At 44.3% G+C, this 14,887-nt stretch overlaps 1 protein-coding gene across 4 annotated transcripts in view; it reads right to left on the bottom strand.

Annotated features, from left to right (window-relative positions):
- nrxn1a (neurexin 1a) overlaps nt 1–14,887 on the bottom strand; it is a 135,758-nt gene that overhangs the window by 58,229 nt on the left and 62,642 nt on the right. For all 4 annotated transcript variants that reach the window (XM_030773339.1, XM_030773338.1, XM_030773337.1 and 1 more), the window contains 3 exons: nt 12,103–12,486; nt 7,354–7,557; nt 3,651–3,677 (listed from right to left, as the gene is read on the bottom strand). In XM_030773339.1, coding sequence (XP_030629199.1) covers nt 3,651–3,677; nt 7,354–7,557; nt 12,103–12,486 — 615 coding nt within the window. The remainder of the gene's footprint in view (nt 1–3,650; nt 3,678–7,353; nt 7,558–12,102; nt 12,487–14,887) is intronic.

Here is a 14,887-nt window from a genome sequence, read left to right as displayed (position 1 = left end):
GACACCTCCTTATCTGCGGTTTTTATTACACAACAGTCTCATCCTGAACCACGCACATAAGCGAGAACAACTTTGCCAAAGGCGTCTGTTTGTTCTCCTCTCTATCGAGTTTTTTTTAAAAAACTTTTTTTTTTTTTTTTTTTTTGCAATAGCCCGTGGTTCCTGTAGACGTAGTCTCAGCTCCATTTACACCACCAACTCATTCTGCCACCGCACATAGTAGTCGACTGTAATTACCTCCTAGGGTAGCACGCTGAGCCAGTGGGCGTCCGACTGTGAAACAGGCGTGGGGGGCTCCCTAACAGCTCCACCTAAAGCAGCGTTTCTCAGGTGTGTCTTGCAGAGAGAGAAAATGGCTGCACGGTGAGGGTAAAAAAAAAAGAGAAAAAAAAAGGCACTATGCAGATTTTATTTCATCCGCTCAACGGGAGGTAACTTCCCTCTGTCCCCGCCCCCCCCCCCGAGACGCTAGCCGACTGACGTGTTTAACGGAGAAAAGCTAGCCATCGTTTGTATCGAAGGTAAACGCGCACCGAGTAGCACGGCACACCCCGGGGCGTGATGTGCAAAAAAAACAAAAATGAAAAAAAAAACCCAAAAAAACGGAGACGTGACAGATGACAGAGTCCCATTGGTTTTTGGATCTGAAACGTGTGGCTGTCATTTCACGAGACAAACCGGGGTTTTGCTTCGGGAGGCAGGGGATCAATTACTGAATCGGTCTTTGGGATGAGAGACACGGGTATCGGTGCCCAGTCGGGTTTTATACGAACAAAGTTAGCCGTTCTGCCCAGAACTGAGCATCAATGACACAAACTGGGTTAACGCCACGGTGCCGGACTGGCATCCTGTCGGGAGAACATAATTGTATGCCCATCTGTTCTGCGGAACAGAGATCAGGCACAGACACAGACTCAGGAAGGAGTGGGCGATACAGTATGCGCCTCCTCTTCCTTAAATTGCGGGTTCGTTGCTCGCATGCTACGGAGCGCTTAAATCAAGGAGACGGGGCATTAGGGGGGAAAAATAGGATCTTTACAAACACATCTGTAAACAGTCCATTTCAGCAACAGAATTATGACACGCTTATGCTTCCAGAAATGGGAAAATATTCACATGCACATATTAACGTAAGCACACAAATGCTTGTGCACGAACACACACACAGACACACGCACGCACGCACACACACACACACACAGACACACACAAAGACACACACAGAACGAACACACGCACAAACTATACACATATACACACAGACTATGACACAAAATGGTTGTGGATGCACACATTCCCTCGAGCCTGTGTGCGTGTGTGTGTGTGTGTGTGCGCGCGCTCAGGCTTTGAGTGTCGTCTCCTCTCCTCTGCTCCTCTTTGCGTCCTCCTCACTATTTGCATTACAGATGAGACACCAGCATCTCCGCTGCATATTTATGAGCTCCGGACGCTCCGGTAAATGGCAGCGCTGGTGCATATTTATAGCGGAGGGGTTGTTTGGGCAAAATGAGGTTCTTTTGAATTCACATGAATCTCCTGATTTGGGGGAAGGATGTTCCAAACGTCTCCAAATGTCTTCCACTTGTCATTTGTTAAACGTGTGAAGATTGAGCGGAGGGTTATTTCATCGTGGTTGCAGAGGTTCGTTTAATAAACGGCCTCTGTTCTGAGTGCCACCTTTTCCTCTCACTGCCAGTGAGTGTGTCTACTTGTGTGCTTGTGCGTGTGTTGAGTGTGTGTGTGAGTGGTGAATTTGCGTGCATGCTTTATATATGTATGCATGTGTGTGTGTGTGTGTGTGTGTGTGTGTGTGTGATGACAAATGCATATATACATTTGACACAACCCTTTCTATGTGCGAGAGGTGTATGGGTGTATGTTAAATTAACAGAAGCTCTGTAGTGTTGTTTGGCAGTCATACTGTTGCTCCTGTGTTTGGGTGTAAGAGGGTCGGGGGGGGGGGCGGGGGGACTGGAGAGGAGACGACATTGGCAGCCCCCTGAGAAAACTCAGCTGGGCCGTATCTAGGGTACTCTTATCACGTTTGCACGGATCGCCGAATTATCGTCAAACTGACCCGATCTTTGTAAGAATACGCTAAGCCTCACTGAAATGAGCGCAAGGTAATTTTCTCTCCCGACTGTCTGATGAAAAGACATCGAGGATTTTGAGGGGGGAAAACACAACTTTTTCTCTGAGAATGGATTTTTAAAGGATCTATTCATTTGGCTGATAAATATAGGCTTAGCTGTTAGCACAAACAACCTAAATGAAAATAAACCAATTAACACAAATAACACAATACAAGATGAAACAACACCCTAAAATCTGACGTCTCCCAGTTATCAGCACAAACACAGCTGACAATTACCTCTACTTTTTGCAGTGGGAAAGTGATGACAGGTTGGAGACAAAGCACAGTAAAACGAATCATTCCAAACCTATTTTTATATATATAGGAGCCTTATATATGAACTAAGGCTCCTTTGTAAGAACGTTCAAAGACGGCCATTAATTATATAGAAGTCTCTGGATGCTACATAGAGGGAAAGGAAAGGAAGAACAGATGCAGCAAACGACAATACAAAATGTCTTGTGTCGCTCTCCCTTCTCTTTAAATCCCTCCATCCCTGCTCATCCCTCTGTACGGGGTGGGGGGGGGGGGGGGGGCAAGAGAGATTTGAAAAAAAAAAAATAGATCTCATTCTGTTGCCTGTTTCGAAACAGAAACCTTTCCATATCATCATCCTTCTTTCTGGAGTGAGACTCAGTGAAGAGAGAGAGACAGAGAGAAAAGAGAGAGAGAGTGAGAGAGAGAGAGAGAGAGAGAGAGAGAGAGCGAGAGAGAAAGAGAGAGAGAGACAGAGAGAGAGAGAGAGAGAGAGAGAGAGAAAGAGACAGAGAGAGAGAGAGACAGAGACAGAGAGAGAGAGACAGAGAAAGAGAGAGACAGAGAGAGAGAGACAGAGAGAGAGAGAGACAGAGAGAGAGAGAGAATGAAGCACAGCTGGCTCGACAAGCCTCAGAAGGGGACGGGGACTCTGCGTGTGAAAAGGATGTGTGTGAATGTTGCTGGAAATAACAGGAGCTGGAACGTGATCTGTGAGTAAGAAACTTAATCGCTGCACTTCATGTCTGAGCCAGCACCCATCTCTAACTGTCTCATAAAATGGCTGCCAGGGAGCCTGAAGGCTGCGCAGCCTGGAGGCAAAATGCAAGCACAGGCATCCGCACCTGTCCAGCGCAGCCTCCGTCCCTCGGAGCGATAACACCAACGCCCTCTGCTCCTAAATACAGCACGCGGATGCTTCCGGAACGCGCGTACAGATGCACACGCGCACGCAAGCGCGTGCGCACACGCATATCTAAACACACATATTCTCTGCTTCTCTCTCGCACACACATTTAAACACACCCATCACCCGTTCTCTCTCTCTCGCTCTCTTGCTCACACACGTGCACACATGCACGCACATACACATACACACACGTGTTCTATCTCTCTCGCTCCCTCTCTCTCTCTCTCTCTCTCTCTCTCTCACACACACACACACACACCTTTTCTCACACATAAGAGTATATAAATCCATTCAGAATGACAGTTGAAATTCAGAAACAGGTATATGGAAGATTTTGGAATTGTCACTTACTCGTGGTACAGTTAATCCTGATACAGTCTAGATGGGGAAGAACACATGAGATGTAAATTCAACCTTCAAAGTTGCAGACTGCAGACATTCATTACAACACAGTATCCACACACTGGGGACTGACACGCAGACGGAGGGAACTGCAGATATTCTGTTTCACTGACTGGACCCACACACACACACACACACACACACACATACACGCACACACACCCTCATCTCCCTCCTGCATCTGGATAATGGATTCCAGGTGGAGAGAAAATACACACACATACATAGAGACTCAGCGACTCCCGCTCATGAATATTCATGTCCTCTCTGGCTCGTAATATATTTAGAATTAGGGAAATTTGGCAGGTACCGAAATGTGATTATATGCAAGTTCGTATGAGTCTCAGCACCGCTGAATATTTGACACTAATTGATTCATTTTTTTTTTTTCAGCGTTAGCAGAGCAAATTGCAAAGGGAAGGAGAGAGAGAGAGATGAGACTAGAATGAAATCCAGTCAGTGAACACAGCATCCTCCCCACTGGCTGCTCTGCCTCTCTGATGTGTTATTGTTCAGCTGAATTTCTCCATTTAATTTGGACAAAATCGGGCCTTTTAAAAAAGATTTTTTTTAGATATTTCGTACCTTAAAATGGTACGGGAGATAGAATTTTTTTTTTTTTTTTTGTCTATGGAAGCGAACATTGACAGAGCACCAGTGCGGTCCCACAGTAAAGCTGAGCCTCTCGGGTATCAAGCTGATTTTCAAATTTTTTGTTGGGGGAAAAAAAAAAAAGCCAAAAACACTCCGCCCTAAGATGCAGTTTCGCCTTCCTGCTAACCTGTGAGAAGACCACCACGGTCGTAAATAAATATTTCAGGTCTGAATTCACCATCTCATGGTGTTGTCTCTCACAGATGGAAGGACTGGACGTGACGTTTTTGGCAATAGAGCGGATTTTTCCACAGCACCCACTGAAACTAGCGACCACAAGAGTAATTAACATTCCTGTAGCGATTTACCTTAAACGAAACTCTTAACTGAAATCGGTTTTACTGCTGAAACAGTTACAACTGCTGCTCCCATGCAACAATCCCAAATGATTAATATGCATACCATTTAAAGCTCCCATTTGATGCTGCTTTGGCTACTGTAGCTAATATCTCTGCCCTAGAAATGGTGTAATGATCTCCGCCAGTGAGAATTGCGACGTCTCATCGCAATATACTTGCCTCTTCTGCTACAACTCTGGCGAATAATTCCTCTCATTTCAGTTCCCTGCTAAGAGATAGAGAGGCTGCCTTTATTACTGTCTTGTTGCAAAGTGCGCTTCTGGAATCAGCAATCAATACGTCTTCTCGCGGCCGCCTGGCCCAGCGGCGTACTAATACAGGGGAATAGCAAGTGCTGTGAAAAAATCCAGAACAGCTACAAAAAAAAAAAAAAAAAAAAAAAATCCAGCTTTGCGTTCCCGTGAGGCTCCAGCCCCGTCGCGCGTCGTCAACCGCAGCAGAAATGTGGTCGCAAACAGCCAGACAGCAAGGAGTGACCGCCCCTCACAGGGAGTGCAGTGGCTTGGGTGCCAGAGGGAGTTAGCACGTGTGTGTGTGTGTGTGTGTGTGTGTGTGTGTGTGTGCGTGTGAGAGAGAGAGAGAGAGAGAGAGATTCGGAGTAGGTCATAAACATCCTATATCTAAGTGGACAGTTTTGCTGGGGGGAAGCCCTGACAGGGGGTCCAATGCGTGACATCGTTGAACACGCACGCACCTTTGCTTAAGGAACATTTGCCTGTGTTTGGAACTGTTGTCATTATGGGCCAAATCACGAAAGGTGAGCAACACTGGGGCTACCCAGTCCTCAGGAACTATGTGTTTGGCAGAGGAAGAGAGAGAGAGAGAGAGAGAGAGAGAGATGGGGAGACAGACAGGGAGAGGAGAAGAGAAAGAAAAAGACAGAGAGAGAGAGAAGGGAAAGAAAGAAAGACAGAGGAAGAGAGAGAGAAAGAGAGAGAGAGAAGGGAAAGAAAGAAAGACAGAGGAAGAGAGAGAGAGAGAGAGAGAGAGAGAGAGAGAGAAAGACAAAGATTGTGTGGTGATGAGAATGTCTAGTAGTGTGTAACATACATGATGAATGTAGCGTGAACTGGGTGGATGTGTGTGGGAAGGAGTGTATGAGGTAATATTGAAGGCGTTGATGGTAGCGGGTCAGTTCGGGGCTTTGGCTGAGTGGAATAATTTATAGTATTTAAGGATAGTGTGGAAACACTGTATGCAATAAATGTAATGTGTAGCTGTGTGTAAGTAGGTGTAGTGTAAGAATAACTGCGTGTGTGTTAGAGTGTGTGTTAGTCTTAACCGTATCTGGGTGGACTGGTGTGAAATGTTATATGGTGACATGTAGCTGTTTGTAGTATAAATATATGTTAAGATGTATATCTGTGTCTAGTATTGCACAGATATGTATATCTGTGTGTAGTAACATGTAGCTGTGTGTAACAGTGTATGTCTGTGTGTAGTGATGTGTATCTGTGTGTAACAGTGTATGTCTGTGTGTAGTGATGTGTATCTGTGTGTAACGTTGTATATCTGTGTGTAGTAACATGTATCTGTGTGTAACACTGTATATCTGTGTGTAGTAACATGTAGCTGTGTGCAGTGATGTACCACAGACATCAGTGAGCTGTAGAGTCCTACATCTGTGTAGTAATGTGTATATCTGTGTGTCGTAATGTTTATTTGTGTGTAACGGTGTCTATCTCTGTGTAGTAATATGTATTTGTGTGTAATGGTGTGTATCTGTGTGTAGTAATGTTTATTTGTGTATAATGGAGTATATCTGCGTGTAGTAATGTGTATTTGTGTTTGAAGGTGCATAACTGTGTATGTCGGCATATACCTGTGTGTCGTAACATGTAACTGTGTGTGATAATGTATAGCCCTGTGTGACACAGCAGATAGCTGTAATCTATAGAGAACATATGTGTGTGTGTAGGACGCTGGGGCGTGTGGCCGCAGTGATGCGGTAAAGGGCAGCAGAATGCACTCCCTGGTGAGAGAAAGGTCCAGCATGCTCGTCTGAGAGTCAGCACAGCGCTGCAGACTTTTGCCTTTGAAGGGCTCTACACCGCCCCCTTCTGTTCAGCACATACACACACAACAGAAGCGCAGCAGTAGGAAATGTATTTTTATCTCTGTCTGAGTGGTTTTGTGAATCTGAATATGTGGTCAGAACTTAATATACTGTGTATAAACATATATCTATCTAAAATTTATTTATCTGTCCATCTATTTATCTTCTATAGATCTATCTGTCTGTTTTTCTATCTATCTATCTATCTATCTATCTATCTATCTATCTATCTATCTATCTATCTGTCTATCTATCTATCTATCTATCTGTCTGTCTGTCTGTCTGTCTGTCTGTCTGTCTGTATAAAATCTATTTATGTGTAACTGTAAAAATATTCTAAAAATTACATAATTTACATTATTTACTTTTTCTTAGAAGTTATATGTGTTGTGTTTTTTATGTGTTACTGATATATCATAAATGAAATCATATAAAAAATACAAACAAATAAACATAAATAATTAAGTGTAATATCCACTTAATTTCTAATTTGTAATGATCTATAGCAGTAGTTATATAATGTGAATGCATATTTGAGTGTCAGGTGTACAGGTGATTGAGCGCATGGGTGTGGCTGAAGTACCTAGATTGACAGTGAGGCGGACACGCCCTCCATCCAACTCGAGCCGCAGAGTGTCAGCAGAGTTGCGGGAAGTGGTTGCCATGAGAACACCGTAGGCACGCTGGGAACGGAACCGCAACGAAACATCCTCAGCCTCCGTGTGCATCACCACAGGCAACTGGATCTTCAAAAATTTACTGCCATCATAACTGAGTATCGTGGCATCTGCATGAGAGAGAGAGAGAGAGAGAGAGAGAGAGAGAGAGAGGGAGAGAGAGAGAGAGGGAGGGAGAGAGAGGGAGGGAGAGAGAGAGGTGTCAGATAACTCCATATAAGGCCAAATCAAATGGATGCAGCGTTTGTGGTGTTGATGATTAAAACTGGGCTTGATAGAAGTACAGTAGCTGACTGACAGGTCAATGTTGTGTTTTATCACTGGTAAGAGTACTGTTGTTAAGTAGCACAACAAACAAGAACGACATGACAAACCTCATTAAATAAACAAAAAAAAACCCCCAAAACAAATAAAAACAAAACAAAACCAAAGTGGACTTTTTGCAGAATGGGCTTAACTATGTTCATTTCCATAGAAAGTGAAATTTATGAATGCAATCTGTGATAATGTGTTCTGGGTGCAGTCAGAGCAGACAGACTGGGTTCCTTTGTTTTAATGCCTATGTTTACTGCCACAGCCTGGCTTCCATTTCTCTAATCTGTTTATTTGTGTGGCAATCATTTTATTGGCCAATTCAATTTAGGCACAGCATCTTAAGCCCTTCCTTTTGCTGTGGTGAATGTGGAGAGGCTGTAATCTTCCTGCGCTCCTGATGGAGACACACTTTAGAGACCCATACTTAAAAATTACCCATCACTCCTGCTCCACAGAGAGACAGTGAGAGTGAGAGCGAGAGAGAGAGAGAGAGAGAGAGAGAGAGAGAGAGGAGAGTGTTGAGAAGAGAGGTGTGGAGAAGATCTGTGTGTCTTTATAAAGCCCAGCCTATATATATTTACACCAGAACAAAATGGAGTCAAAGGAGCACGTCTGTATTAGGGCTAAGACAGGCCTTTCAATCTAGCAACTCCACCAGTGTGAAGACATCTCTCCCTGGCTGGAGAACTCCCAAGATACAAGGGCTGCAGGCTAGCACCAATTAAGCTGTCTCCTTTCTCTCCAACATCCCCCCAACTACACTGGCTTTGCATGTCACCACTCCGTCCCATTTGCATTAGGATAAGAATGAGAGGGCAGGAAATGCTGGAAAAACAAGGTTTCTACACACACAGGGAAGGATATGGTCACTTCCATAGCTCTTACGCCACATCCTCAATCTTTCCTGCGCACATTTTTTTACTTGAGAAAATATAAATGTTAGTTTTTTCCTGTTAAACTGTAAAGGGGATGATTGAGTCCTGGAAGAGGATAGTGTGTGTGTGTGTGTGTCTGTGTGTTCTGTAGCATCAGATTGTCAGCAAGCGAGTAAAACTTAAATACAGATGCTAACATACCTGACAATAAACTTCTACTAAGTCCTAAAGAGCATTTGCAATCTACTTTACTGAATTTGGAAGCTTCCGACACCTAGCAATTCTAAAAGCTCTTAATTTACAATTCCTTACAATTCCTTGTTTCGCAAGCCGAGTGACATTAAATAAAAGCGCGGCGTGTCTCTGAGCCATCTTTCACGTTCGCTCTGGGCCTCTGATCCACAGTCACACCAATAAACCCAATCTCTCTGCTATTGTGTCTCAGCCATGTGAGAGAAGGTGAAAAGCTTTGGTTACATCTCCCCTGTGCGAACGCTCCCAGTGAGGCCTTCAGCTCCAAAAAAACGTAATCTTTACCTCTCCCCGCTGGGCTGCACCTCCGCTGAGCCGGCCCCAAAAAAAAAATTGACAGCTTGACAAATGAGCTCTCCCCGTCGTCCACAGAAGGGTAGTTTCACACCGACAGAGTGTATAATGAACAGAGATAGATGGACAGTGGTTTCTAGAAACCTCTGTGACCCCTCTCATGCAGTCGCACGGTGGGAGAGAGCGAGAAAACAGTCGCTCGAGCCTTAAAATCCGAGCCTGGGGGGAAGGGGGGGGGGGCTCCATGGAAATTTTGACAGAGGTCTCAGACGAGGATACATGTTAAGAAAACAAGCTTTTCAAGAGAGATGAGGCAGGACAGGAAAGATAAAAAAAAGGAGGCATATCAGAGACCCAGTCAATTATATATACTTATATTAATTCTGGTTCTGATGGTAAAGGTCGAATCGACAAAAGGAAATACTGCAAAGTAAGTAAACCCCTCCCAATGATATCGAATTAGCATATCACAGAGTTCACTCTAGTACTAAACTTTAAATACACAGACAGAGAGAGTGAGAGAGAGACTGCGAATAGACTGCAGGTATAGAGGAGTGTACATAGTTGATCACTCCCTCCATCTGCCCCTCCATCTGTTCTTTCTTTCATTTACCTCTCTCTTCCATCCAAGACTCCTGTCGAACACAGGGCCAACCTGACACATGTAAATGGGAGCTAACAGATACACCAACGGATACGATATCACGTGTGTGCCTGCATTTGCAAATGCTCTCGCTCACGCGCACACACACTCACACGAAACCAGACTCCTGGTTGTGCACACACGTACAAAGATGCGAGCATATGTAAACACACTAACGCACATATAGAAGTAGAAATACCAACACACACGTGAAAATATGTGCACATACAAACACACACACACACACACACACCCTGCACGCACACAGAGCCAACATAACCAAACTAAACACTCTCCCAGGTTTATATGGATGTTCAACATACTCAGAGGATCGCTTTAGACAGAAAACACACACACACACACTTACACACTTTGCATGTTCAAAGTGACAGTGAAAGAGGACACAAAGCATTCTTTACAACTGCGCACTCTCCTGCTGAGTGTAGAACAACCCACCAAAACACACAGCAGTATCGAGACTCTAAGCTTGCCATGGGGATTAGGGAAATGTATGTTCAACAATCAGGATAAACAGGACGAGCTGGCTCTCGGGCATCATACATTATTCAACCCTTCTCTGCGCTAGCGTGTTTCTGAATTCCAATGCAACGTTTACCGTAAACGCGTATTACAATTTTCGCCGCACGCGTACGCGACATCTCATGAACTCTAAAAGGCGTATGATAAAAAACAACTAGCAAGTTCTGAATCAGTGTAAACAACATCTTAAGCGAGATATAGGCCAGGTGCGACTGGAACGGATAAAAGGCCCGCTGCTTGAATGTTTGGATCTGAAGTGACTGCTAAAGACATCCTGTTCTTAAGAACGCAAAACCGACACCGCGGGATTGTCCGCGTGGGGCAGGCATTTACATTTTTCGACCTGTATATTTAGCAAAACATTAGAATCAGTCAGGCAAATTACCATGAAATGGGGCAAATGATATTTGTGGACTATTCATTCCTGTCTGAGCCGATCTGCGACGTAAGACAGTTGAAGAAGCTTTTCTTTCCTCTGCATAAATATATACTTAACGTATCTAAGGAACACTGTGGGACGATACCACGCTACGTCATCATATTCAAGAACTCTCTCTCTCTCTCACTTCATTTCACGATATCACAAATCACAATAACACCATTCTATCAGCAGAGCGATACCTATCTGTGTGTAGACGAAGCTGACTGTACCCTGGAGAGTCCTCCCCATTTCTTGGAGCCCATTTATGGCAATCTTCGCGTCAGAGGCAACAAAGAACCTGATCTTTGATGAACTAATTGGCCAGACCGTTTCCATAATTTCGCTGTGAGGCTCTAACAATGCGGATATAATTGATTGTATTTTCTCCGAAGGAGGAGGAGGGGGGTTCGGCTGCGGGGATTACTGTGTCCAGATAACTCACACATACTTAAGGGAGATGCACTCCCATTAAACAATTAGCCCAGCGAAATCTAGCTCTGAACGCTTTGTAGGAAGCTAGTCTGGAGGAAGCCAGGCTGTAGCAGCATCAGCAACACGTCTCAGGATGACTGAGGACGGTTAGCTCGACACGCACGATGTCTCTCACTCCCAGAGCCTGTTTAGCAGGGACAGCGAGCGTGGCAACGCTGACTGCTGTCATTCATCTGGAAAAACAACAGCATTGAAATTCTGCCAGGGAGAGACGGAAGAAAGCAAAACAGTATGCATGCTCGAGCGCCTCTCTCTCTCTCTCTGAAGATGACACGGATTGGAAAGAAACACAATTACCACGGTAACAACAACGTCAGCGGAGCTACTGCTTCGGTGTGAAGGCTCTGCTCTGACTAAAGGGAGCTTTCAGTGATCTGACTCAGTCCTAATGAGCTTATGTCGTTAATACAGAGACATCTTTCATATTTTTTCTTCCCGTAGAAGCCTTTAAGCTCTGGACAACTGCACTTTTCAGCACCCTTCATACGGATACATATCTAAAGCTACGTACAGTAAATGACAAACCAGGATTAAAAGAGGAAGAGTTTAGACATAGTTAAGACATAGTTCACTTCAGCTTTGGATGGATATTTTGTCCTTACTGTCCTTCATGTCCAACGAATCAAGCTAACAGACTTCAGTAATTCAGTATATGAAAAAGCCTTTGTGTTGTAAAGCATTTTAATACCTTATAGGAATGATGCACCAGTGCTTATAAGTTAATGTAGCTAGCTTTTAAAGTGCAGGTATAGGAACCACAAAAAAAAAAAGAAAAAGAAAAGAAAAAAAAAAACAAAACACCCAGATCCAAGCTTGAACCCACCTCTCTCACAGGAGCGGCCCAGGTACCCGGTACCGGAGCAGTCGCACACGTAACGGTTCCATCCCTCCCTGCAAGTACCGCTGTTCAGACAAGGGTTACTTAGACACTGCTTTGGAGGTTCTTTTGAGCAGGAGGGTTTGACGCCCACTGCTCTCTGGCCTTCAGCCAACCGACGAATGTCCTTACTCTGACCGTCCATAAAAAGGTCCCTCACGCAACCCACGTAGCCGTAATTAAGCAGAGCGGTCCACACCTCTGTGGGGAAGACCAGCCCAGCGCGGTCCTCTGGTAATCCGCCCAGGTAGAGCACATCGTCCAAATCCAGTATCTCACTCTCCCCAGGAGCATTGAAGGGTGTCCGGACAGAGTTGACAGAGATGGTTCCTGAAGAGAGGGAAAAGTGTAGACCAAGAGTTAAGTTAACTGGAAATTAGGAGTAATCAACCACCACAAACCAGTCATTTACGGATAAGGCTCGCTCGTGTCGATCTCGATATCGACAGTTCCTCTCTCGTAATTAAATTGTCAACACAAACACAATTTTTCTTGGCCAATATTCCAATGATTTTGTTATTTCCATAAAAAACAGACCACATGGAAAACCAATGTGCTGGTAAAAAACTTTTTTTTCCCCACCACATTTGACATTTCAAAAATAATTTATTTTGGAAATTCTCTGTCAATACAGCCACCACTGCTAATAGCGCAGTGAATCAATACAGTTTTGAGTCTGTCTTTGGTAGTTAAGGAAAATAAGTGTTTTTGATGGGGAAAAAAAATCCATGTAATTGACTGAAAAGCCATGTGAGGTAGAGGGAGATGGAACTGATTGAAAAGCCATGTGAGTTAGCGAGGGATGCTGAGGTAAGGATGATTATGAGTTCAAATGACCCCCCTTTTAAAGCAAAATTATTGTCTTTTACAAGGGTCATTACTCTCATAAAATTGAACTTCAATAATATCAAGTGGAATCCAGTCAAATTCATCCAAGTTCAATTTATCATAGTCATAGTTTCACAGCTAGTCTTTATTCATATAAACATCAGGAGAAAAATATTAACAGTAGTTTGAATTCATGTAAGTTTTCTTTAATGGCACCTGCAGGTGAAAGACCGATAGCAGAAGGTCCCTCGGGGTGATTATTTTTTTTTTTATAATGTTAAAACACGATCGGAGCCTCCAATCAAACTGTTTGTTTTTTTGTTTTTTTTTCTGAGACCACCCATAAACAATCATTTTGAATCTTGAGAGCTATTCTGTGTTTTTCCCTCTCATTTTCCACCATTAAACAATGCTATTATTCACGCCTTGAAGGCAGTGGCAAAAGAAAAAGCCATTACTGGCGAGATGGGGGTAGCACACGCTGGGATTAGCACAAAAGGGCTCCACCTTATTTGATGCTGTTTATTGGTGTCCACCGCAGTGTTATTGGCAATGCCCTGCTACAGTTTTCAACACTGTGGGATGGAAGGGGGTCCTTAACTAAGGTAATATTACTCAAGGCTGCACAAAACACCAAAGCAAAGCACAGTTTGTTAGAAAAGGACAGAGAGAGAGAGACAAAGACAGAGAGGGGGAGAGAGAGAGAAAGAGAGAGAGAGCACACGTTTCAATCAGAAAGAGACCTTGGTTTGTGACTTGACAAGTGCTGAGAAACATTATTCTTGCTTAGTCTCCACTAAGGGACAAAATGATTGCTTTTTGCTGTGTTTTCACTCACAGGAGAATTTGGATATCTGCTTCTCTCTGTTTGTCTGGAGATTTATGGCTTTAATTTGGTATAAATTCAGCAAATTGATCACAGCAAAGAGGGACAGACAGGGTTGGAAGGCTGTTGAAACTGGCAGTGGTCTGATTGTGTGTGTGTGTGTGTGTGTGTGTGTCTGTGTCTGTGTGTGTGTGGGGGGGTGGGGGTGGCAGAATCCAGTGGTTCTGGCGGTTATTTTTAGCATTGATGGGGTTATTGTGGGTATTTATGAGAATGGAATAATGAGTTTGAGTTCAGGTCCACCACATCCTCAGTCATATGATGAAGAGCTCTGGCACTAGCCTTGTCACAGGGTTGCCCTGAGACTACTGGAGACTCTCTCTCTCTCTCTCTTTCCTCCAGATTATAAATGGTTCCACATGTTCATTTTGCTAAAGCGCCAGAATAAAAATAACCTATTGTGCGTAATGCTTGTGATTTTTACTGCGTTTATCTTAAGTATACCGATCATAGATCAGAAGTGGCCGGCGATAGATATCAGATATGTTGTGTCTTTTGAATTCTGAATGTGTTGGTGTTTACCTTGATAAAACACACCTTTTCTGGATTTAAGTCTCTCTCTCTCTCTCTGTCTCTCTCTCTCTCACGCACACACGCACACACACACACACACACACACACTCACTCCTGTCCTGCGTTGTGGACTTGGCCACTGCACCCTAAACGCCAGCCAAACACCTCCCTGGGGTCATCAGTAATGAGCGCGCTCCATCATCCTGCCTCCCGTTCGCAGTGCTCAACGATTACGCAGCACGGCAGCACCGTATGGTGGGCCTGCCTTAACTCCGACGCTCTCCGCTCAATGGCTCCAAACACACACACACACACACACACACCAGCCAGGCTGCTGAAGAGGACCCCAGGATATTGTATGATCGGACCGGGCCAGTGATGGCGTGGGCGGCCCGTTTACACAGCCTGAGGTATGACGTAGCAAAGTTCATCCTGCTCCACTGAGAGGGAAGGTCCCATCTGTCATTCCCAAATCACATTTCCATGGACTGCCAATATCATACT

Source organism: Chanos chanos, chromosome 5, assembly GCF_902362185.1.
Source record: "Chanos chanos chromosome 5, fChaCha1.1, whole genome shotgun sequence".
NCBI classification, from domain to species: domain Eukaryota; kingdom Metazoa; phylum Chordata; class Actinopteri; order Gonorynchiformes; family Chanidae; genus Chanos; species Chanos chanos.
This window is presented reverse-complemented; position numbering and strand designations above follow the sequence as displayed.